The sequence below is a fragment of the Heteronotia binoei genome, chromosome 1 (assembly GCF_032191835.1).
Source record: "Heteronotia binoei isolate CCM8104 ecotype False Entrance Well chromosome 1, APGP_CSIRO_Hbin_v1, whole genome shotgun sequence".
Classification (NCBI taxonomy): Eukaryota; Metazoa; Chordata; class Lepidosauria; order Squamata; family Gekkonidae; genus Heteronotia; species Heteronotia binoei.
Window position 1 is genome coordinate 110,798,358 of NC_083223.1, and position 26,454 is coordinate 110,824,811.

Consider the following 26,454-nt stretch of genomic DNA (forward strand, 5'->3'; position numbering starts at 1 on the left):
AGTGGAGGGCGGGATATAAATCCAATATCTTCTTCTTCTTCTTCTTGATCTCAAGTTGTTGTGATGAATGGGAACAAATGGCAGTAAAGAATCCCCTGACTGTAGCTGATGGGGAATAAATGCATGGGGAAATATTGGTTAAAATCATCTGCATGTGGTCATTCCTAGAGAATGTGTTTGATGGTGCAAACTCTCAGCTATTTCTGAGATTACTTTCAGGATATTTTGACCATAAAAAATTAATGGGGGGCAGAGGGGAAAAAAGAAAACCTAATATAACATATACAACATCTGGGGCTTTAAGAGATGAATGCCTACTGAAAACTCACAAGGCTATGTTCTGAGATCTCTGCCATTGGGGGGGGGGGGTGTTGCTAGGCCACCACAACAATATTGCTGAGCCTTCCATGCCTTGGTTTCTGCCAGTCAAAGGTGGTGGAATAGACTGAAAAGTTGAATGATGAAGAAGTAGGGGAAAGTGAGAGAAATAGAAAAGGCTGATGGGGGAGAAGAACAGCAAAAGATAATCAGGTGGGTGAGGAATGCAAGGAAAGCTGAATAGCAGCTATGGATGAGGAGAAAGAGTAGGAAAAGCAGTGAGGCTATTGGAGCTGCCAGGGGGAGAGAAAGGGAAAATAGGGTGGGGAGGGAAATACTGGAGGGGGGATGAGATACCACCCTTAAGTACTCCCCATTTTTAACTGAGGGAAGGGTCACAATTATGCTGTGGACTGTTTATTTATACTAGCAGTATAAAACTCTTTAGGGAGCTGGAGCTAGCGAGAATTTGAAAGACAAGCTGCAGATAAAAGGTATTATTCATAGCTTATTTCCTATTTCAAAATGTGTAGTTTAGAGAAAAATTATGTACATTTCCCAAGACTATACAGAAGCAGGTTCATGATACAATGCTAAAATATTTACTGATAAGGCTGTTAACCTACTAAACATAGTCACTTGAACTAAACTGCTGGTTAAGGAAACAGTACAATTAAAATATGCTTTAAATATTAGAAAATCTCAGTGAAAAGGATCTGAAAGGAAGTAACCAGTTATTGTATGAGACAACATGAAAGTAAGTAAACAAAAGATATAATGAAAAGGCAAGTTTATCTTTAACATCATTTTATTAAATTTGTGATCATGAAATAGTCCTGCAAGGAGTCATGGAGAGAACCTCATTCCTCTGCTAGTCTTTCTCCCCAAGCTATCTTCACTGTTCTTTCTTCCCTACTACTCTCAGTTCCTACATCTTCTCTCTTCTCCATGCTTCCCTCTTTGTCCCTACCCTTCTGCCATTTTCTTCCTCTTTTGCTCTATCTTCTTTCCCCTACTGTAGGCTTCCTGTTCCCCATATTCTTCTTATCTTTCCTGTCTGCTACTCTTTTTTTCTTCCACAAGTCACCTCTGATTTCAAAATGAAACTGTGGCAACCATTCTTTTATTATCTAGGCAACCACAGTTGTCTGAAATGACTGACAAGATCACATAATTTTTTTAAATGTTTTATTCCCCCTTTACTTTTTTAAAAAATGTTTTATTCTTTTACAGCTGGAGGTCCTCCAGATTTGCAGAAGCACCATCACTGTTTGTTCATGATAATATTGTGTGGATTTATTTTATCCACACTCTGGGGCCAGGTACAGACTTAGCCATACACCAAACAAGGTCAAGACCCATCAATGTCGTGAAATCTGATATAGGAAGAAAGTTATAAATCAGTTGAGACTGCATGGTGACAAGTATTTCAGGATGCTAATATTTTTGTATTGTTGATTGTTTTGGAGTACATACCATGATGATTAAAATTAGTTACTTGACTGATTAAAATTTGCAGCCTTAGCTGTTTCTCCAAGGGCCTTCAAGTTATATACTGCCAATTTTCTCCTCACAACAGACCTGTCCAGTATACTGTGCAAATATTTGACTAGAGGTCTTCCTAATCCAAATTTAGCAGTCTGTTCAGCACACTACACTGCTATTAATTCATAGTGATATATGAAACAAGATAATTAAGGACTTAAAATGTTTATTGTACAAGCAACAACTTATTTTGTATCATCAATTTTTTCATATCACATCAGCAAGCTTATTTCCATGTGGGAGATTAGTTTGTGCCCCTTGACGGTGCAACTGTCTGATCTCACCAAAAATGCATTGCTGGACAAGAGAGCTTTTATTTTTGCACATTAGTTCAGCAGCAGGAAGGTAGATGTGTAATGGTGCGTCTCTTTAGTAAGCACATATCTTCAGGATGGGCTGTTAGCTTAAACAGTGCTTGCTAACGTCCTGCCTTCTGCAGATCATTGGGATTGACACCTACAGACAGCAGCTGATCTACACTGTTGCCCATCTTTGCACATTCTACACTGTTGCCCATCTTTACACATTCAGGATTTTAAGGAACTATATGGAAAACTACTAATCTCACCAGACAAATAATAATAATAATATTTTTTAATTTATATCCCACCCTCCCTGCCGAAGCAGGCTCAGGGCGGCTTTCCAGATATAATAGGGTTTTCCAGATATACAACCTCCCAAAATATTACTTTCTGTTCCCCAAGTTTAGCAATATTTCTCACTGTAAGAGGATAGAATATTTCAGCAAAATACAGTGTGGAAACTTGCATTTTATTCACTACATCAGGTAAATTTGTCAGCTAACCTTACACACACACACACACCAATCTTGCTGGATCTTTTTTTTTTAGACCACTTTTCACCAAAAGTGCAAGTTTGCCTTTTCTTCTTAGCTGTGATTTTTGTTTTTATCATCCATATGCTTCTGGTGAATGGGTAGCTTTTGCCTTGTGTTCTATCTGACTCTGGATCTATTTCAAACTGCTGGACTTCCCCTCAGCTGGGTTCTTTCCCTAGGCTCTACTCACTGGCTACTCCCTAGGCTCTACTCACCATAACACCTGCTCTGAGCTGTGCCTTTTAAATTGAAGGAGTCTACCCCAGGCTGTAGCCAGGTACCAACATTTGGATTTCAAGAACTGGGAAGCCTTGCATTTTATTGTTATTTTTAGGAATATTGGATTGGATCCTATAAACTGCAAGCACCAAGCACTTAAATACAGATCTTTCCTGTCCCCCCTTTCCTACAATAATCTTCTGTAAACCTTGAAAAGGCATAGTAGGTGGTCAAGGGATCCCCATGACCAACCCCCACCCCTCCAAGCATTGAAGAGCTACAATGAGATGGTAGGGAATGATCACTGTGGCATAATAGGCTTCCCTGGCAAAAGAGGAAGAGCAATGGTGTCTAATGCCTCCTTCTTATTGCAGCCCCACCATGCTGGGTGGTTTTTTGTCTGGAGAAGTCCTCTAACCTAGACCAAGGCATGGGGGGCGGGTGACAGAGCCACTGTGAGAAGGGTAAGAGTTGCTTCTTTGAACATAAGATGCTAGCACAGGGGTGGCCAAACTGGCTTGGGGGCCACATGTGGCTCTTTCACATATATTGTGCGGTTCCTGGAGGTTGAGGAGAAACTTAATGCAAGCTTACTTGCAAGTAAGCATGTTTATAATTGGAACCTCAGTCAGCCTCTGAGCGCCAACTCAAGTAGGCAGCTATTTCTGACATGTGAAGTGGGGAACAGGGGTGGGTGGGGAATAGGCAGGCTTGCCACAGAGGTTGCCTGAAAACATAGAGCAGGGAAAGAGAGCGCTAGAACCGAGGGAGCCACTGGAAGGAAGGACAGAATTAAAGAGGATGGTTCTGGGTTCCCCTTTAGTTTCATAGCTCTTGTAGGAGCTGTATTTACTAACCTTGGTATCAAGGCAAAGAGAGATGCACAAAGATGCAAACCATGGTCAGTGATTTATATGGTTACATGATTGTTTCCTTCTCTCACTGGTGCAAAACAATAATTCCCTAACCTTTTTATGCAGGTCTTACAGGGACTGTTATTCCCAGCTTTTGTTTTTTTAAAAAAGTTTCCTAGCATGGTCATGTTGTTAAATGCATAATATGTATTTTATCTTTCTTTGCAAAGAAAGTATTAAGAGTTTTAATAAAACTGTGAGTGTAATATTTGTTCATATCTTGTGGCTCCCAGCATCTGAAGTTTATTCTATGTGACTCTTACATTATGCACATTTGGCCACCCCTCTGCTAGCAGTTTGTGGCACCTAACCCATGAACTTTACCTATACACAAATAGCAAATTATTATTTATTGTCACTCTGGCTGCCTGTTCTAGCTTGCAGGCCCCATTTCCGTCCTGCCATTCTGAGTTTTTCAAACACCTGAAAAGGTCTCTCTCTCTGGTAACCACCACCACTACATGACCTTTTCCCAGAATTACCCACTGGGAGAGTCAGGACTCCCAACTTCCCACCCAAGTTCTGGGGCCTTGCCTCTTTGTCTCCAACTGCCCAGCGCTGGGTTATCATGGAGACAGTTTAGTACCTTGTGCACACCTGGAGGAATAGCCACTCGCCAACTGACTGCCTTTCTCCTTGAACTCCTTTTAAAATAGTGTGTCAGAGACAGTGGTAGTTATGTGATACAGAGAACCACTACCAGCATAAAAAATTATATTTATTAAGAAGGAAATGTTTACGAGCATACTTTTAGCAAAGCGCCAGATTGAGCCAGGGGTGCTAAAAGAAATGGGCAAAATGCAAATCTGTCTTAGGGTTGCCAGCCTCCAGATGAGGTCTGGATATTTCCGACTTTTACATTTGATCTCCAGCTTGTAGCGATCAGCTCCCTTGGAGAAAATGGCTGCTTTGAAGGGTGGTCTCTATGGCACTGCATCATGCTGAGGTTCCTCCCCTCCTCAAACCCCACCCTCAAACCAAACTCCTCCTCAAACCCCACCCCCAAAGTCTCTAGGTATTTTCCAACACAGACCTGGTAACCCTAGTCTGTTTCTCTATACATGTCTTATGAGATGTTAATATAGGCAGGCTCCTTTTGCTTAGGATGGAATATAGAGGACACTCCCTATATAGTGCCCTCTACCTTGAAGCTGTCTTCAGCTCTTTAGGCAAACATATGGTCAAAATGGCTGCCACCTCAGCAGAGAGTACTGTAAATACAAAATAATCACTGGAGTAAGACCACACTCTAGAAAGATAAGGAGGGAGGTTTTTCGCCCAGAGGGAGAAAAACCTTTTAAAATGCAAAGTGGAAGTTTTGCTCAGCTCAAACTTCCCAGGAAAAAAATGCATTTCTTCACAGTCACATAGCTCTTTATAGGTTGATAAACTTTTGCTGAAATGTAGTTTATTGTGATTTCTTTGTAGTTTAAGGTAATAAGGTTTTAAAACTATTTTACAAACTTGAATTTTACTTTGTATAATAGTAGAACAATAAGCATAAACCTCTAAAAACTACTTAAAGATTAGATTGTTACAAGGGGAGGATTCACAAGCACTCATGAGACTATTTCCATACATTCTCTTTTCTTTCTGTTTTTCCTTCCTAAAATGGCCACTGAGATCTCATGATGTAGTCTTAATGAGATCTTTAGTGCCATTTCTTTATTTTTAAAAACAGACATGGGTTCTATAAATGGGGTATTTTTAAACCCCTCAATGTATCCTTTTATATGTCATATTTTTGGCAAACCTGCAATAAAAAAATTCCTTCTCCGTGCATGGCAGATTTTTTGTGCAGATTTTTTGAAACACATTCTGAGGCCATGTTCAGAATTAGATATATAGATTGTGTAGCCCCAAGATATATCTTTCTCTGGAAAACTAAAAACCCTATCTTTCCTTATTACCTCTGATGAGTATTTTAATATAGAGTGCAATCATTTATATTTTACAGCATTCTGGAAGGGAAAAATAGTTTCTGATGTCACAGTGATAAACCCGAACTGTGTCTAGTCTTTACTGTCTGATATAACCAAATAATATCTGCAATTACTGCTTCTGTGTTTGTTGATACATCTACATTACGCTAGGGGGAGGGTGGGATATAAATCTAATAAAGTAAATAAATAAGCATATATATCCTTACATTGATGGGGGCAACAATGGTGGGGGGTGTCAATGATAAAGACAATTAAAATATTTTTATGTACCCTAAAGGACTTTTTAACCATGTTGTAGTTTGGTGTTGAAGACTATTGAAGAAGAAAGTAATGAGAAAATACAGAGATGTTTTTTCTGAATTTCAGCCTCTTTCCTGCTACAGGAAGAGAGGATATCCCATCTATGAGTTGTGCCATCAAGATCCTTTTCTTCTCCTTTCCACAATGCATTTAGCAATTTATATGAATAGTTGATGCCTTGTGGGTCAAGTCCTGCAAACAGAATACAGTTGTGAATTTGCTCTGAAATAACACACCGCTTCATACAAGAGGTCTCAGATTGTGGTTTTAGTTAGTCAAATTATGGAATCCATAATTTGCTTCTTTGGGAGAGGGAAAAAATACCCTTGACATTCTGCCAAAATCAATGCCAATGACTGACTGAATTCAACTTTAACCCTTTCCCATCCATTTCATGATAATTATAGCCATCAAAATAATGAAATATATTATCAAGATTTAAAGAAAGGTTAGATTAGGATTATGTCCATCCCCAGGACTTTTTTGGGGGTAGAAACACACAAGAACATAGTTCTGACTGGCTTGGTGTCAGGGGAGTGTGGGCTAATATGCAAATGAGTTCCTGCTAGGGTTTTCCTACAAAAAAAGCCCTGTCCATCCCTATTTGTGACACATGATAGGCAGCTTAAAATTGGGGGTGGAGCCAGGAGACTTTGGGGATGGAGCTGGGAGACAGGAATTATGTCATTTCCTGTGGTGTCAAGGGCCAAGTGATGTCACTTCCGAGGCACACTGAACCAAATCTCCACCTTTTCCTGTGATGTCATTTCCAGGGCACTCCTCCAAACCTGTCTCTTCTTCTGAAGTAAATTCCTTTTCAGAAAAATCTCTCTGAAACTCATGCTGAGCCAAAATGCAGGTGGAAAGCAGGCGGTCCTCTCTTTCCACCCCCACACCTGCATTCACGTATCTGTTTGTGTGTTCTTCTCCAGCTTGCAAGCACTCCTAATGTCCATGTTCAATTGCCTACACCACTTACACATCCCTTTCTCAACAGTACTGGCCAGTGTATTCAGTTGGGAGTGCTGTTACCATTGCCATCAGGAATGCCAGCACTGTGTACCACCCACACTGGGCCCTGGCAGCTGCTCTACCTCAAAATATGCTAACACATTTAGTAGGCCCTTCCTTCAGCTGCTACTACTGGAACCCTGCCTCAAGCTACAACCAAGCTTGCTTGGTTTCAAGAAAATCTTTTGACAGCTATTTCTCATACTTTTCCTTGGCTAAAACACTGGGAAATTGCTGTGAAAGGTAGCAGAGAATTGTACTGCAATTAATGAATTAATTTCAAGATATATGAAGTTCATATAAGCTTTTCTGCAGTTATCCCAAAAAAGATATTTATGAGTGGCTTGCAGTTTTTTACTAGCTGTATTCCCCATGCCTTTAAAAGCAACTTGTTGTACAGATATTTAGCCAGTGAACTTCTTTCATCCTTTTTAATATCTACAGGAGGAGTTTAATTTTGGTATCAGACTGCTGTTAAAAGCAGGGCCAGTAAAATGATGCCAGATTCATAGTACCATCACTTCCAGTGCTGTTGAGATATACAGCAGTAATCTCCAATAATCTCTTTCTGCCCCGCACCTCTCATTCTCACTCACTCACACAGAAATCTTATAGAAAGGCCAGCTGGCAACAACTGGGGGTGCCAACTTTTCATTGGCAGAGCTCCTATGTCTGCAACAACAGTATGATGAACAAAAAAGTATTATCCAGTAAAAATGGAAGGAAAGAAAGAAAGAGAAAGGGAAAGGGAAAGAATGAAATGGAAGGACAGGAAAGGAAAAGAAAAGAAAGGCATGAAAAGAAAGACACAGAAAAAAAGAACATAAGAGAAGCCATGTTGGATAAGGCAGTGGACCATCCAGTCTAAAATTCTCTCACACAATGCCCCAAAAGTACCAGATTGTCTACCAATGGGGCCAGGGCACTAGAAGCCCTCCCATTGTTGCTTCCTCCCCAGCACCAAGAATACAGACAGAGTATCACTTGCAGGGAAAGAAAAAAAGGGGGGGGGATGGACAAAGAAAAAAAAGCCTTACCCACCATCAGATGACCCCAGCCAGCAACAATTCTGCCCAGGGGTCATTTGGTAAACAAAAAAAAAGCTACTGGAATGCCCACTTCCCATGCCTCCTGGCTGAAAAAAACACCACCACCCCTTTGCTGCCCAGGCCTCCCAGGGAAATCTCCCCAAAAGAACATACTGCAAGGCACATGAAAGCTCATACCTTGAGGAACACTTCATGGGTCTAAAGTGCCAGTAGACTCCAGCTTTTCCCTCAAACACTGGCAGTGGGGGAGAAGGAAGGAGAGGCAGCTCAGCTCCTCTCTGCACAACACAGAGACATGGGAAGGAAGGAAGCCAAATGGAGCTTAGGCTCTGCAGCCTGAGTCATAGATCCAAGAGGGCAGCCGTGTTGGTCTGAAGCAGTTGAACAAAGCAGGAGTCAAGTCGCCTACACAACACAGATCAGGGAAGGAAGCCAAATGGAGCTCAGGCTTTGTAGCCTGTGTCAGTCTTCAAGGCTAGCTTTTCTCTGAACAACACAGACACAGGGGAAGGGAGGAAGCCAAATGGAGCTCAGGCTTTGCAGTCTGAGTCAGTCTTCAAGGCTAGCTTTTCTCTGGACAACACAGAGATAGGGGAAGGAAGTCAGACGGAGCTCAGGCTTTGCAAGCCTGTGTCAGTCTTCAAGGCTAGCTTTTTTCTGCACAACACAGAGACAGGGGAAAGAAGAAAGCCAAATGGAGCTCAGACTTTGCAGCCTGTGTCAGTCTTCAAAGCTAGCTTTTCTCTGTACAACACAGAGATGGGGAAAGAAAGTAGAGCAGAGCTCATCCTTTGCTGGGGGCGGGGCTAGCTTTGGCTTTTCTTGCAACCTGGTATTGCGGCTTCTATGGACTGGTGCCTTGTTGCGACCCTGCGAATAGGAAACACTGGACGGACATAAGTGGTTCAGACCATGCAGGTTCAAACAGTATCTTCAGATTTCAAGAATTGCTCTATTTTTATTATATAGGCTCTTGTACTTTGTTGTTCAGGGGGGAAAAATCATTGAAGGAAGACTAGTACGCAGCAGACTGAATTAGTAGAATTCTGAGGTGGTAGAATGAGCTGAACTAGTTCAGGCTGTTGGTAGAGGGAACATTGTTAAATTTTCTCCAGATTCAAACTTGACACACATAGGAGAAGGATTTTATTCTAGTGCTTCACCTGTTGCTTTGTTTTTCCCCTTGCAGTGAACAATTAATGTATGGGTACTGTGAATTATATAATTTTTCAGAGACTTCAGTAAGCTTCAGTAAATACATGATTGGCAGTTGAATTTACACTTAATGAGACATAATGACACTATCTGATTGGCTGATCCACATTGAAGAGAAAATCACATCAGTGGGGCTTAGCATCGATGATCTGACCCTTTTTTCGGAGAGGCATGCTTTTGTCACGATCAAACAGATTAATTGACGTGGAGATTCAAGACCTTAGAAGTCTCGCTTCTGGGTGTTGCTCTCCTATGCAATGGGGGATTCCTTTTAGTGGTTCACTTACAGAGTATTTTTCTTGTTTGATTGACCCCCATATTCGAAGGGCATTTATGTTAGCCCGTTTTAATGTGCTTCCTTCTGCCATGCTATATGGGAGGTTCAAAAAAATATCATTCCTTCAGCCTGTGGGCTGAAGGAAACTGAATGAACAGACCATGTACTTTTATCCTGTAGATTCTATTGTGATTTATGTTCATACTATCTGGATCCTATATTGCAATCCCTGGAGGGTAAATCTGATGAAAATAAGGTAGCAAGCTTACTAGCCTCAAATAAGACTGAAACCACTGAAGTGAGCAATATCAGTTCACTTTGCTTACATTTTGTTTACATCGGCTCGCATTGCTTATCTTTTGCACCTAAATGGTAAGTGGTATCTATGGAAGAAGGAGTCACAAGAACAGATCACAAAATTAGCTGAGTTCATGGGAAGACACCAAATACACACAAAGATACCTATGTAGTAAGTCTCAAATGTGAGTTTTAAAAATCATCACCATCATTATTTTAAAAACTGGAAGCAGCAGCAAGTGGGGTGGCTGTGAGAAACCACTGTAGGAGATGAGTAAGTACAAGAGCCAAATTGGCAAGTGATCAAGCATAACTCATCTTTTACATGCAGTGGTACAGTCCATTCTGCCTCACCAGCACTCACCTCACTATGCTACATATCTAGACCAGCTCCAAGGTGAACATTTTTTTTTAGCAGGAAGTTGAATTGTATTCTGTTTCATTCTAATTTATAACAATGGGCACTCCCGTGCATTTCAGTGCAATCTACCCAAAGTAAAATTGTGCTATGTCAGTGCTGGATCGTATCCATTACAGGAAATTCTCCACTTCACCTTAGTAACAGGGATTTAGCAATTTCTCCAGAGTCACTCTCCATGCTGAGTCTTTTATCAATGGATGATATTCAACTAAAAAATAAGACTATTGAATCTAATATAAGATCTTTGTGCATGTTTTCAGAGCAGATTTATCAGCAGTTATACAAACATACAAAATAGAAGTACAAACACAATAAAACCAGTATAAACATAATAAAACCAATACCTTTTAGTGGAGGCTTTCTTTCAACTTTCTCATCTTTTTCAGTCTTGTCTATCTGGATCTCTGGAAGCAATATCATTTAAGTTAATAGAAGAAGAACTGTTGTCATATAATGTGGCAAAGAAAGTACATTACAAACACATCAGCTAGTGCTCTGAATATCTGAAATATGAATAAAATATATTGCCCATATGTGGCACTGATAGAGTTGTGTTACTATTTTCAAAATGTATTATTTTTCTTTTGCATTTTGTGATTTTGTTAATATGCGTTGTATGACTTCATTCACACACAAACATAAACACACACACAAACACTTGAAGACATTTCTATAGTACCGTACTGCTGAATTTATTGCTTATATAAATCTGGGATTAGGGATCAGTTTCAAGTATTCTTTGGTTGTGGCATCTTTTTTGCCAGTTTGGTGTAGTAGTTAAGGAGACTGATGCTCCTTAATGAGGCAATGTAAGGCACTGGCATTGGGCAGCACATTTTGGGGAGGCAGTAGCATCCATCTCTCTGCCATTGCACCCTGAAGGTCATGCATAGCTGCCAGTAGGCTTGCCAGCCCCAGGATCCCCCAGTTTTCCAGGCTTCTCCCCACCACCAGCCAGCTGGCCAGTGGGGGGAAGCCCCCTCAAACAGCCACCATGTGCCTTTAAATCTTTGCAGGTTTAAAAGAAGCCTGCAAACTGCCTGTCTTTTGGACTGTTTGGGTGCCTTTAAATCTGAGCAAGAGGAAAGCTGAATGGGCAAGGTGAGCAGGCTGAGCCATGTGGGTCTTCTCAGTGAGTGTGTGAAGCATGTGAAAAAGAAAGAGAAGTGAGCAGAATTTCTCTGGTTTTTTTGGAGAAAAACTCCACTCCCTAGGCTGCTCTGCTTTAGTCTAAAGAAGTTGGTTGAAATACAGCAGATGGTTACATTCAGCAATGAATAAATTGACCCACTGAGATCACAAAAGTGTGTGCATGCTGTTTATTCTGGCTACTCTGTGAGAGTGCGCATGTGCATGTTCACTTTCATTTAGTGGAAGTGCAGCCAGCTGCTCAGGGACAAGGAAATTAAGACTGTTTTCTGGGGAACTGCATTGCTTTTATTATTATTATTATTATTATTAATTTCAGGGAATGGGAAATTAAGTCTCCTGGCTCTACCTCCAAAGTCCTCAGAATTGGACCTAACAACCCTAGCTGCCAGTGATGTTTTTAAAGATACCTGAGGAATGAGAAGAGGAGGGAAGCTGGGTGCTGTAGCTTGGGATGCAGAGAGGCAATGAGAATCAGGGGACCAAGGTACATAAAAATGGAGAAGGTGGCAATCAGAGCTGCAATCAAGGGTAGCAATCAAGGATAGTAACCCTTTGATGAGCCAGCACTGAATTAGATTAATGGTCCAATCCTAAACCATTTTAGCCTTCTGTTGACTTAGAATGGTATAATTCTGTTCAGAATTGCAGTGAAAGATTTCAGATCCTTGGGGAAGAACTGTATAGCTAAAGGGTTATGGCTATGGAGTTAGAAGTAGACCCAATTCTCAGTGGCTTCTGATCAGTACTATATGAAATAAAAGAAGCAGGAGTCATTGACAACACTGTCAGAGAAAAGAACAAACCTGTGTCTCCATTCCCACAAAACCGCCTGTCCCTCAATCAACCCTCTGGGCACATCGTCAGTATTTCTCATAAAAGAAATGGCCACTGTTAGATATATGTTTATGGATAAAAAACCCAGATGCCCTAAGGGCTTGTTCGCACTTAAAACAGGAAAAAGAATCAGATTCTTCAAAACTCCTTTTCAGTTTTTAAAGTACATGGGTATTCTCTGTGACAAATATCTTTAATTTTCTGTTAATCGTATCATATCTTTATGCTGAGTTGCCAAAGCAGTTGTATTTTAATAGAAAACTTACATGGCCAGTTGAAAGGATGTAATTTATCTCCATCAGAGAGGGATATTGTTAATAATAATCCTAAATATTATGAATTCACATTCAGAAAACTGACAGAATCTAGCAGTAGCAATGATAATCTTTGTCACCAAGGCAACCATCCTGATTCTTTATAAGATGACAGCACAGTTTATTAAATTATTGCAAGGAATTATCTATTTTAAATGATGTTGCTGGATTTTCATTAGCTACCAAAAAGCAGGACAGGGAAAACCTTTCTAGATTTCTGCTTTTGCAGTAGTTTACAATTGTATATTTTCAGTTGTGGACATCACCTCTCCTGATAATGTGAGGATATATATCACCTGCAGTAATATAATTCCTGAAGTTATTATGTCATTCACAACAAAAACCTATTCAAACCTATTTTAAATACTGAAAGCGGTATGTTTTTTGCCAATTTTGCAAATCAGCATATGCCAATGGTCCTAGAATTGAAATTCCCAACTGTACATTGCACTGGATTTGCAAGAGGAAGAGAGAGAAAGAGTTCAATTTTTTTTCCATCCAAGGTTAATAGACTAGCAGTAAGGGAACTGTTACCAATACTCCCTCTAAACTGTGGAATCTTGTGAGCAAAAATCCTACTTTGTGAGCTACTGGCATAAAAGTTGTGAGCTACTGCTACTGCATAAATTAGTTTGCTCTGGGGCATTGTTCCTGAGCTAAGACAAAAAGGTGTGAAGCTAAAGAGTGGTGAGCTAGTTCACACTAATTCAATTTAGAGGGAACACTGACTGCTACTATGAAAGAACGAAGGTATTTAAAAACTTCATAGGGAAATGTTATGGAAAGAATATAATTCAGGAAAGTTAGGCAGTTTCAAGTCAAATATTTCATAGTGCTCAAGGTCTAATCAGTTTCAAAGTACGAAGTTTCAAATAAAGAATCACATCCAGTTCTTGCTATACAGAGAGCCAAATCACAGCAGAGGCCAAGTTGCTTGTCCATTTCTACCCCTTCTTTGACCACATCTCTTGCCATCACTACTCTTATCACCTGTGGCCTCCAGTTTTGACCACCACTTAACAGGGATATAGTTTTGGTTTGTTTTGAGGTTGTTGTTTGTATGTGCTTATTTTTGCTGCTAAACTCATTTTTGTTTCCATTGTTTCTGGTAGTAGCTTCTTTGTTTCCCATTAAACTTTGAATTAATTTTGCAGGATTTTACACCTTCTTAAAAGGATCATCTCTGCCAAACTTCAGAAAGGGTATAAGCAATTACAATAAAGGCTTGTGAATCTTAGAGTTCATGTTGTATCGTGTAAAAAGCTACTTAGCAAGTTGCTGTGAAATATAGAGTAATATTTGTTTCCCTAAAAGAATTTGTGCTTGACAGTAGTGCTGGATAGCTGGCATCCCTGAACACAGGCAGCATACCCAACCAGGGATAGGGATGCAGTTGGCTACACACAAACCACAGGGATTTTTCAGCTTGCATTTGACACATGCATGCAGCCAGACCCCGCAATGCCATCTCAGATGCAATACACTCAAACATGTCAACCCTCCTGCTCTCCCCAAAGGCAGAGTAGATCCAGTGTCTCCTGCTCATGCCAGGGCCAATGCTCCCTCTAAGCTGTGGAGTCTTGTGAGCAAAAATTCAACTTTGTGAGCTACTGGCATTAAAGTTGTGAGTGAACGATTCAGCTTCTGCATAAATTCTGCTCTGGGGCCATCTTTCCTGAGCTAAGAAAAATATGTGTGCGCTAGAGGCTACAAAACTGTGAGCTAGCTCACACTAACTCAGCTTAGAGGGAACACTAGCCAGGACACGCCTTGAATTCCATTACCTTGCCTTCCATTGCTTGAATTAATTAAAATCAAGCGATAATACAGCACCCAAGAAAGGACAACAAGAGAAGCAAGCTGAAGATTCCCAGCCACATTATAAACAGAGGGAGAAAGCACTGACACAATGAAAGATGGTCATGTGAACTACAGCTGGGGATTCAACGAGGACATCTATCATCCCTCCTCACCCAAGGAGTGAACAGCTGAAATGAACACTTTAGAAAAAAAAAAACAACCGATAGTCTGGGACCATCAGATTTGGGAGAGAACATTGATTGTTTGAAGGAATAACAATTATGTTAACGAATGTCTGACTACTGTTTAGAGTTAAAATATATTTAGGAAATAACAGTCACATGAATCTGTAGCTGCAACTGCAACAAGTAAATAAGGGTAAGAAGTGCCGCCAGTAAACAACTGAGAAATAACGTGCTAGCTAGCACCATCTCCTGTTCAAGTACAACAAGGACATATGTTTTTTAAAAATAATGAAACCAATCAGAATGAGGGATGGGGAGTTACCAATAGAGAGGGCAGAGGAATCAGGGGAGGCACTGGGTGGTGCTTGAACTACCACAGAAAGAATTCTACTTTAACATCTTGAAAGCAGAATACAGCAGAGAAGCGCAGCAAAAGCAGTTTGCTAACTGTGGGACAACACTGAACTCAAAGCAGTCTGAATGCTGAATGACAGTAAAGAAATGCAGAAGACATAAGAAGCAGCGCACCAAGACAGATATGAAACCAGGATACAACATAGAAAACTTGGATGCGCTCTGAAACCAAGGCAAAATACAAATGTGGAAAGGGTCAGAGATAGAGAGGGCACAGAGACAGACAGATTTATGCCTGCAGCCCAGGAATCCATGAAGCAGTCTGTATCAGGAAAAGTAGTAGTATTTGGCACCTCAAGCAGTATAGGACATAGATGCAGACATTATGCTTGTGCGCACAGAAAGACAGACAACAAGGCAGAGTGGATGTATGCACTTCAACAAGTGTTTCTAACATACACAAATGTACAAATTGTATTTATTGTAATCAATAACATACACATAGAGAAGGAGAGCTTTAAGCTAACCACTGGGCCAGCAATGAATGTTGGAAACACTGGGAAAGAAATATCATCATATTTATGTTCTGCTGCAAGACTGGTTTGACTTTGCTGACAGGAAAGTGTCAGTGTCAGTGTCAGTTTCATATCTAGGACTCCTTCCATCTCCCCCTGATCTAATTGAGCCATTTACACCAGATGCCAGAGAAATCAATGAAACAAAAGGCATTCACTGATTCATATCTTTGTTTTGTTAGTTCACAAATGTGAGACCTTTTCAGTACATTCTTCTGCTAATTTGGAAACAAATGCAAATCCCTACTTAAGAAATATCTAGAATGAATGTACGCTTTGGCACTGATGAATTCAACAACAAAAGACAATTACTATTGTCAGGGTTTGTAGAATCTTTCGGGATCAAGTGCCGTGTTCTACTGGAGAAAGTTTTCCTTCCAGACGTTTCGTTCTCAGCTGCGGAGAACATCCTCAGTGGCGTTGCAGCCGGAGCAGGCGCTCAGACCTTCAGAGCCCACTCAATGCACAGCAGCCAAGAAGGTCTGAGCGCCTGCTCCGGCTGCAACGCCACTGACGATGTTCTCCGCAGCTGAGAACGAAACGTCTGGAAGGAAAACTTTCTCCAGTAGAACATGGCACTTGATCCCGAAAGATTCTACAAACCCTAATGATGTTACCAGCCGTGAAAACCTGAATTCTTTAATTACTATTGTCAATCACCATGCTTGAGTATGAATGCTACAAGAAAGCGCCATGTGTATATTCACATGCATAGAGCTTTATAGTGTGGAGGTTTGAGAGGTGGACTAGGATCCAGACTCAAAATATCTACTCAGCTGTGAAACTCACACTGATTTCCCACTCGTGTTGCTCCACGCCCAAGCTTCTGTCCCCACCCCCCACCCCTTGGTGCAAGTGACCGATTTCCCACCAGTTGCTCTGTGGCTGCATTTTGATAAAGAGCTTCTTCCAATTCTCCGTGCAGCATCATAATTCTTAAAAGACAGCATCACAAAACTGTGTGGAGAACTGGAGGAAGCCTCACGTCAAAATGCACCCACAGAGTAACTGGCGGGAAATCAATCACTTGCTCCGGGGCAAACAGAAGCCAGAGCAATGCTAGTGAGAAATTGGTTTCAGTGGTTGGTCTTGATCCATTCACTCTGTCATAGAGTTGCTGTGTGGATAAAATTGGGAAAGAACTAACATTTAAAAACGAACTAGATTGTATAGATGTGTGCATACTTGTAAATTTCAATATAAGAATATTTTTTGAATGTCTGCAGTTATATGTACATTGCTCAAGTGATATAGACTGGAGGTTGCATATATGAAAAACATGCAGCCTTTGTGGATGCAAGCACATTTTTAAGGGAACAAGAGGTAGAAGTTCACTGGGAAAAAATCAGGAAAGAATTGAAGAAGATTTATAAAAAGAAATTGAGATGGAGAGACTAGAAAGAATCAGAAAATTAGAAAAACTGGTGGAAATACTCTTTTTTTTTCCCTTTCAAAGTCTAAATATGAAACCAGCTAAGAACTATAATTCCAGCTATAACAAAGAAATTCAGCCAGTTATACAGTAAGTAGACTTGCATTCACTGAAGGCAGACCTATCATATTCATTAAACAGAGATCAGTTTAAACCACAGCAAACAATCTGCGAGTTGAAGCTTCAACATAGAAACATTTATTTACTTTCTTAATTTAAATATCACCTTTCTCCCCAGTGGGGATCCAATATGGCTTTTAACATTCTCCTCTCCTCCATTTTATTCTCCTAAAAGCACTGTGAGGTTGGACAGCCTGAGAGTGTGTGACTGGCCCAAAGTCACACAGCAAGCTTCTGTGGTAGACTGAATCTGGTCTCCCAGATTCTAATGCAAAACTAACCACTATGCCACACAGGCTCTACCCTCCAATACAGTAAGTTGAAGAAGAAATAGAGTAGATAAATTCTTATAAGCAAATAATACTAAAATAGTATCACAGAAGTTAGGGAAAGCCTGACCTGCAGCGGGTACCCTTACTGCAAGGAGTAATCCTCTTCTTGCCTTAATTTATTTAATTATTCAGAACATTTAGAAATCTACCTTTCTCCCAGGACACTGGAGTGCTAAGCAGGTTAAAAAAAGGTACAACCAATAAATCATTTTAAAAGCATCAAAATAGCCTGCACTGCTGTGCCAGACAGTAAAACTGATTTCCTGGCTGAACTGTATTATCCTGATAGTCTTGCACAAAGAACCACAAACATAGTGGGCCCATACCCAAATTACTGGTAATTGTGATCAGCTGGATGCTTTTTTAAAAAAATATTGCTACATCCTATGAGGCTACCGTACTTTTAAACCAACTACCTTGTGTATTGTACTAAAATATTGTACCTAAGAATCTTAACTATTTCCGCAGGCCTAAAGCCAGCAATACCTTGTTCTGCAGTGTCTTAATTGGGTCTATTGAAGAGCAAACAAAACCACAAAACCAGTAGTTCCATGTTTACCAAAGAGATAGATGAAATGGGCTAATTTGTATGATGCATTCAAACACGGTTGTTTGTCGGAAAAGAGCAATACAGATTTAGCATGGATTAGGGCTTTACTGCTGAGAATTTTAAGCGATTTTCTCACTGGGGTATATCTCTATCAAGGCCCTCAATGATGAAAATATTAGTACAGGCTAGTCAAAAGCATCACTTCTTTCTTCTAGCAGCAGGTGTTTAGATCTGGGAGATATAATTGTTGATTATTTCTTTGTTGAACAGTAAAGCCAAAATGGGAGCACGCATTGTATGAAAGTACTTTTAAGATTAGTTTCTATTTTATGTGGTTGGCATACTGCAAACACATCGGCTACCTGTAGAGCGAAACCCTGCACTTTCAGTAAAGGATATCATATCACAAATGTGTAGGGACAATCTCTAACCATATGACTCACTTGATAAGCTTTTTCAAAAAAAGAAATCTCCCTAAGATGCTCTGCTTTGAGTTTCTTAGAGGCATCTGGCCCCAAAACAGAGTGGAAGACAAGGGAGAAACATGACTGTAAGGCAGTCATTGTCCTTCAGTCAAGACTGCCTCCCATGATTGTTGTAGGTGTAAAGGGGGTGGGGGAAAAGTCCATGTACACTGTCCTGAGGTGCTTGGAGAAAGGAGGAACAGGAAAAGTGAGGAACAGGAAAAAAAAACATAGAAAAAACAATTAAATTAGTTCTTATGCAAACAGCAAGTCATACATTTTATTTTCTGAATTTGTTTTGGTTGGATCTTAGTAGCATGAGATGACTCTTGTAAGAGCCTTTGCCTGGGGATCTGTACCCCCGCCCCCCTGGAGCTTAGGTAGACAGAAGTATAATCTCATCTTGAGATCCCTGACACACTGCGTTCTCTTGCAAAATATCCCTACTCAAGGGTGTTTTTACATTCAGTTTGATCCAGAGTTTTAGACTCTTCAAATCGCCTGCCACTGTTCCGCTTTAATTATTTTCCTTTTACATTTAAGCGTTTCAATTGGGGGGGGGGGGTGAGGTGTCTCTGATCAGAGGGCAGCCAGAATATCAGTGCTTAGTTAAATGTATGTGATTGCTTGGAAATTGTGTCAACACTGCAAAAACAATGCAAATTTAAATTACTAGATGAGGCAAGCAATGAGACGTAAAAATTTCAAGTGCTGTCAGTTCTCATGCAAATTATTGCACCTTGTGGTGACTTTTGGAGGAGTCTTTTAAAATGCAGGAAAACTTTTATAATACAAGTTTGAAACGCCCGTAGAGAAAAGACTTGACCAAAACTAGTCTCGAGAAAAATGTTTTTGTGGTGGCATCGAAACCCATCTCATTGAAACAAATGTAAATGCCTCGGGAAGCAACAATGCAAAATAGTTATGAGAACGTTATGTAATGTAAAAGGTGAGTTTACAATGCGGAGATAGTCGCAAACTGCTAGTGTAAAAACATCCGAAGTCACTTAAATTTATTTCCCAATAACTGCATTCAGTCTTCAGAAAATTCAGGACTAGCCCTAAAAATGAACAATCAGGTGTCGGTGTGAGGGAAAACCCCCTTACAGAACATCGTAATTACCAGCTTGGTTGCCAGAGCACCTGGAGAAGTAACTCGCACACGTCTGGCCAGAGAGTGTGGGTAAACCTATCCAGGGGCAAAAGGGACTTATGCAGCACAACAGCCATAATGCTACTAAGGCACTCAAGACCGGTACAAGAGTGCCCACCAGGAGAACGGATGGTTTCCTGTCGTTCCGTATGACGTCCATCCCAGCCATAAAGCGGAGGAAACTGTGCCGCCAGGAGCTATCCAGGCGAACGGTTTTGAAGTTCTGACCATGGAATCCACCATGGAGGGCTAATACCACATGCAGCCATCTTCCTACCAGGCTTGACTCCATTCCAGCAAAGCGAATGGCTCATGTACACACCAGATGTCACCTATGCCTGCAAGCAACCTACCCACCCCAGGAGTGGTTAATCGTCCAACCGCCACTTTCTTTTTTTGACGGAACTGCCAAGGAGAAGACAGAAGAAGAGGAAGACCATCTTCAGCCAGAGCCAAGTTCCTTTGTGTAAACTGGATGTTACCTAGGCCATGATTTGACTCTCTATTGTCACCCTTTTAGATAAGTCTAACAGTCCTAAGTATCTCCCCACCCAAGTAATCTCTTTATTCTTTTCCCCAACTGTCGTTTTGAAGCCTCCCCCTGGTCCATTTCAACCTGAAAGTTCACTCAGGTATCCACGATCCAAGCAAGTCCATTGGTCAAGAGCAAGCACCCAATTAGGTGACACCAATGAACTTTCTATCGGTTGTCGCAGTAGTCTAGCCCTTATGGTCACTGCAAAACCTCCCCTTTTCATGAGGTCATGCACCAGCTGACCACCTTTCTCCTCCCTCATACCTCCCATTTCCTAAGGGTTCTAGAGAGTCCTTATAATCTGTGGACTAGCTACCCACAGGTGTGCTTCTATCAGTATCCCAATTTCCGCTGCATAGATCCATCCCCGATTCCTGATCAGTTTCGGGTCCCTTCTCCCACTTCCTCACTCGTCGCCATTGGAGACTTCCTTGAAGACTATGATAGGTCTTCCTTGAAGACTATGATCGCCCTGTTTGTATACCCATGTCTTCCCCTATCTCTCTATCTATGTTTCCTAGGACTGAATGTGTGTTTTTATGAGTATTTTATCTTGTATGGAAGTCTATATTTTTCTTAATAAATTATAATTATTTTACTTAATTAGAGCCCCTGATATTTTAAGCATTACTTTTCTGGACGTGGAATCCTGTATACACAGGTAAAAAGATCCTGAGTGGGCCACATGCCCACCTGACAATTCCCCAACCTCGTTTTGAGGGCATTTTGGCTTACATCGGATAGATGTTGGAAATGTAAAAAAACAAGAAGGATCTTTCTACCATATGTGGTGGACTTGTGAAAAGGCAAAACAATTTTGGCAAATGATTCAGCAAGAGATTTCGAAAATTTTGGGTTATAATATCAAGAAGGCACCAGACATCTTTCTGTTGGGATTACAAATGGAAATATTTCCAAAACAAGATAGAACGATAATTTGGTATATGCTTTCAGCTGCACGGACATTGTATGCACAGATGTGGAAGCAAGGTAAAACACCAGAAAAGTGGGACTGGACTTTAAAAGTTATGCATTGGAGTGAAATGGACAAGCTTACAAGAATCCTAAAAGAATATGATCTAGAGAAGTTTAAAAATGAGTGGGGAAAGTTTCAAAAATATGTTGAAAAACAATGGAATGTTAAAGGACATTTGGCGATTTTTGACAATGGTTGAACTCTAAAGGAATGATAAATGGATTATAGTCAAAAAGCGAGACTATGCGAACATATTTTCTCTTTTTTCTTTTCATAAGGACTAAAGGATTATTATGAAGATGGATTACAATTATAACATATGGGGGTTTCTTTCCTTTCCTTTTTTTGTTTTAAGATTTCTTTATGAAGATTCTTTAACAGATAAAATTACCTTTTTTTAGCAATTTAATTAAAATACACTGCCGGGGGTCATGAAAAGGAGGGGGAGGGTGGAGAAAATGTAATGTATTTGTATTAACTTTTTAATAACAGATGATGAGTATCATTACAATATATTGCAGTATAATAAATTGGTTTAAACAAAAAAGAAAATTCAGGACTAGCCCTGAATTTCAAAAGAAGGAGCAGAGTCCTCCAAAAACATGCTTACTATGAGGAACGTAAGTGCTTTCTATTAATTCCATTAGCAGTATTCCACCCCTAATTACTCCCTTATGATAGTTTTTTTTAATTGAGAAAACCACTACTGGAAATATTAAAAAAAAATTAAAACCTACATACAATTATTTTCCTCCCATGCAGTGCTTCCTATCAAGTACATGGTGTAGTGGTTAAGAGCAGTGGACTCTAATCTGGAGAACTGGATTTTATTCCCCACTCCTCCACATGAAGCCTACTGAATGATGTTGGGTCAGTTACCGTTCTCTCAGAACTCTCTCAGCCCCACCTACCATACAAGATGCCTGTTGCGGAGAGAGGGAGGTAATTGTAAGCCACTTTGAGACTCCTTAAATTAAAGAATAGCAGGGTATAAAAACTTACTCTTCTTCTTCTCTCATCTGTTCAGTATATTCCTTAATTTTTTATTTAAATACAAATATTCTATGTATACCTCAAGGTATTAGTATGTTCACAAAAAGACGTAGAATTATAGTTTATTTTTTCAATGACAGTGGCACATCTACTGGTACTGGGATATCTATAAATTTTCTCTAGGACACATTGACCACTAACCATGACTTTTTTTTCTTCTGATCACATGTAATTTGGCTTATTTCTGTGAAACTTTTTGAGTTATCTTCCCATTGCATCTCTTCTCAGCTTGTAGAACATTATGATCTTGCTTGTCCAAGTTGGTTGTTGATGCAGAGGTTGATGGATGATCTTATTTTGTGATGGGGGTAGAAAGGATGCCTTATTTGTCCTTTCCAAGGCTATATTGTAAACTGAAATGAGGTATACTCAGACTGTAAATTCTTAAGTAAGCCAATTGTCTTCTTATAAAAAAGTAAAGGAAGTCCCCTGCGCAAGCACCAGTCGTTTTCGACTCTTGGGTGATGCTGCTTTCACAACGTTTTCACGGTAGACTTTTTTTTAGGGGTGGTTTGCCATTGTCTTCCCGAGTTATCTACACTTTCCCCCCAGCAAGCTGGGTACTCATTTTACTGACCTCGGAAGGATGGAAGGCTGAGTCGACCTGGAGCCAGCTACCTGAACCAGCTTTCGCTGGGATCAAACTCAGGTTGAGAGCAGAGGGCTCCGACTGCAGTACTGCAGCTTTACCACTCTGTGCCACGGGACTCTTATGTCTTCTTGTACTATGTTCATAAAATGGCCATCACAATGCCTGCCATATCTAAACTGTGTGTTAATCATGGACTACAATGATGAATAAAAGATAACATTATTGCAAAGTTTAAGAAGTACTTCAGGGCAATCATATTGTAATTTTGGAACCCTCCAAAACAAAATTGTGTGTATTTTAACATAAAATGCTTTGCGTGAAGATTTAAAGGGGGAAAAAACCCCCGCTTTCCAATGAGAAGTAGTTAAGAGACAGCAAGCCCCCATTACAGACTATGGTAAAAGCAATTCACATACAAAAAAAAAAGAGCACACTGCCATATGGAGACATAAAGAGAAAATCAGCTGAAGTCAGAAAGCACTAAATATGCAAATAGGGGTATACTTTAGAGACGAGTGAATGGAATAACTAATTACCCAAATGGTCCTAACATCAGCCATACTGGCAAACTCTGTAAGGCCCACAGGTTCAGTAGAGACTTGTACTATTCTAGAGCTTGCATTTTAAGTGTTTCTGTAGCTTGAAGGAGGAAATTTAGATTTAGATAAAAGGTTTTTTTAATTTGCTGATTTAACAATTTCCAAATACAAACAATAGCACAAAGGAATTATTAAAGATAATTAATGCACTGAAAGGAGAATAAGAACTGACAATGAGTAGAAGAGAAGGGACAGTGCAAATAAGACATTTATTAATATGTGAGACATTTAAGGAACAATAGAACTTGAACACTGTTAAATTTTGTTAAGGGGGGAAGATTCTCAACTACCCTTAGACAGTGGTATTTAGTCTGTGGCTTGAGGAGGGTCTCCTTTGCAATCAGGACTGGATCTACCTATTTTTGGAGGGAGGGGCAAACTTAAAAAATGGGGCCCCCACTACCCCTCCACCATGAAGATCTACCTATTTTTGGAGGGGGGAAGGGTGCTGGTGGCACCCCCCCCTTGCTCTGGCACCTGGGGTGGCTGCCCCCTCTGCCCTCCTAGATCTGGCCCTGTTTGCAATTATTAGAAGCCGAAAGAGTCACATGATTACTGTATATCTTGTGCACCACCTTGCCCAAATACACACACATACACACACCATAGAATATGTATCCAGGGGTTGGACTGGATGACTCCGGAGATTCATTCAGGTTCTATTATTCTACTGAACATTTTTCTAGACCCTTTACTGGTATCTCTAGCATGGGTCCTGCAGCTTGCCCACCCTCCAGTCCCTCTGACCGTGGATGTTTCAAGGTGGGGACTACTTGTTGGCAACAGGCCTCACCAAGCAATGACTTTGCCCACTTTCCTGGGTCATAAGGTAGGAATGTGTCTCAAGAAGCCACATGTGCCTCCTGAGCCATAACGTGATCACAACTGCCCTGAAGCATAGTGAGGGATTTTAGTTACATAGCTCTTTTTTCACAAGCGTACAAATAGCCTAGCCACTTCTTTACAAGGGAGATGACATTATGCTACAAGTTTGGCATATCCAATCCAGGGATAGGCATAGACTAGAAAAATTGAGTTCAGTTTACTGTGTGCCTGGTTCATGAACCACAAATTGTCATGAACTTTTAGCGACCAAACAGATTTGTTCTGTTCCTGAGATTCATGACTGCTTAAACAGCTCCTCCCCTGGCATGCTAGAGACATTAAACTCACAGGGGATCTCCAGCTGACTCTCCTCTGCCTGCCCTGCAGTCTTGGTCAGAGCTGGATTTATGGGGCCTGACTTATAGCATCCCCAAAAGGTGCCCCAGGAAAGTGCTTTCTGGGAAAATAACTGGCTGTCATTTCCCCAGAAAGCACTTTCCTGGGGACACCTTTGGGAGGGGGTGTGTAACTTAGACCCTGTAAATCCAAACCTCACCAAACTTGGACATCAAGTAGAGGAGTTTGTGAGTTTAATGTCTCTGTCTTGCACAGGATGTGAAAGCATTATTGGTTTTAAATTGTAAATATAAACATCTGAACTGACTGTTAGCCACCCTGAGTCTGCTTGCGGAGAGGGCGGGATAGAAATTTAAGGAAATAAATACAGCACCCATTGTCCAACACACTAGCCACTATATTCCACTGACCTCAGTTTATGAATTGAGGTTGTAAGTGAAGCATTTAAGCAGTGCTCGGGCTAAGCTTAGTGAGCTGCATTTCATTTTATTGGTTTTTCCTAATGCTCTTTACCTACTTATTTTATAACTAGCAAGACTCTCATAAAATGATAAAAATGAATAGGGAAATGTAGCCATATAGGAAGTCCATAACAGAGAACATGGGTGAGTGTCAGCCCTCATATCCCTTCACAGCTGGCATAGACCACACCTTGGGTGTTTTTCCACAGAGCTTACCTCGGAGCGACGTCCCTTGGATTTCCACAGAGCTTACCTCGGAGCGGCGTCTGCGCGGATTTCCCACCAACTGCTCCGCATAACCAGGAAGAGCCGCGGCTTTTGCGTCGCTAATGTAAACTGGTTTTTAGTGGTTTACATCTGCGATGCAAAAGGTCCGGCACTTCCTGGTTATGCAGAGCAGTTGGTGGGAAATCCGCACAGACGCTGCGCAGTGAAGAGGGACGTCGCTCCGAGGTAAGCTCTGTGGGAAAACGCCCCTTATCTGCCTTGGCTCCTGTTTACTTTCTCTTTGCAGTGTGGACTTCCTGACAAGCGCCTCATCTGCATCATTGCTTTAGGCCCCTTTCTGATTCTTCTCTTCAGTCCTACTCAATTGTAGCCCTTCCTGAAAGCTATATTAGATGTCTACCATACCAAATAGCTGAAGTGTTTACTGAAATGTGAGGATAGTTGTGAATTCTGACTGGGTAACTGAAGGCCTGCAAATTCCCTTCTCAGCTGGTTTTGCTTAACCTTTTTATGCTGGGCGCTTGCAAACTATAGACTTGATGACACCTTTTTTTCTGTCAGGAGTCAAAGCCCTGTAAAGTTTCTGACACAGTAAAATGTCACAGTTGTGTTTGTTAGCCTTCTGATTTTACTCTGCACTGACAGTGTTTATTCCTCCTACTTTAAGCAGGATAGTGAATTCAGGGGGCAAGAGGCTTTCTTTCAGGTGAAACCTTACATATTCTGTAAAAACAGTCATTACCTTTCAATTTTACCTCTTAGCTTTCTAACACTACCTTTCAGCCTACATCTTTGAAATAATCTGAATTTCTTTGAAACAAGAAATTTCTTTGAAACAAGATTGAAATTTCTGAATTTCTTTGAAACAAGATTGACAGGCAGACATTCTTGCATAAAAACAACTATAATATTATTATGAAGATAAAACTGATGTTTGAAATTTACTCACCTTTCTTTTTAACTGGTGGTTGTGTTTCTTCTAAACAGAAAACAAACGTATAGAAATGTTAGTTTGCAATTTAGTAAATTGTTCTTTAGTCTGCAGTCTTTCATGATTTATGCGGAAGTGAGTTCAACTAGAATTAGGGAGCCTGCTTCCATGCAACTAAGTTTGGTCTTCAGCATTTCATTCTCCTAAAACATTCATAAAATTTACCTAAGGACAAATGGGGTGGGGAATTTATATATGGGAACAGAAAAAAGATACAAAACTTCC

The 26,454-nt window shown here is 40.6% G+C and overlaps 1 protein-coding gene across 1 annotated transcript in view; it reads right to left on the reverse strand.

The window, feature by feature from the left end:
• Nucleotides 1–26,454, reverse strand: part of TRDN (triadin) — a 143,295-nt gene that overhangs the window by 47,982 nt on the left and 68,859 nt on the right. The window contains exons 5-6 of the mRNA XM_060237137.1: nt 26,188–26,217; nt 10,692–10,751 (exon numbers count right to left, since the gene is read on the reverse strand). Coding sequence (XP_060093120.1) covers nt 10,692–10,751; nt 26,188–26,217 — 90 coding nt within the window. The remainder of the gene's footprint in view (nt 1–10,691; nt 10,752–26,187; nt 26,218–26,454) is intronic.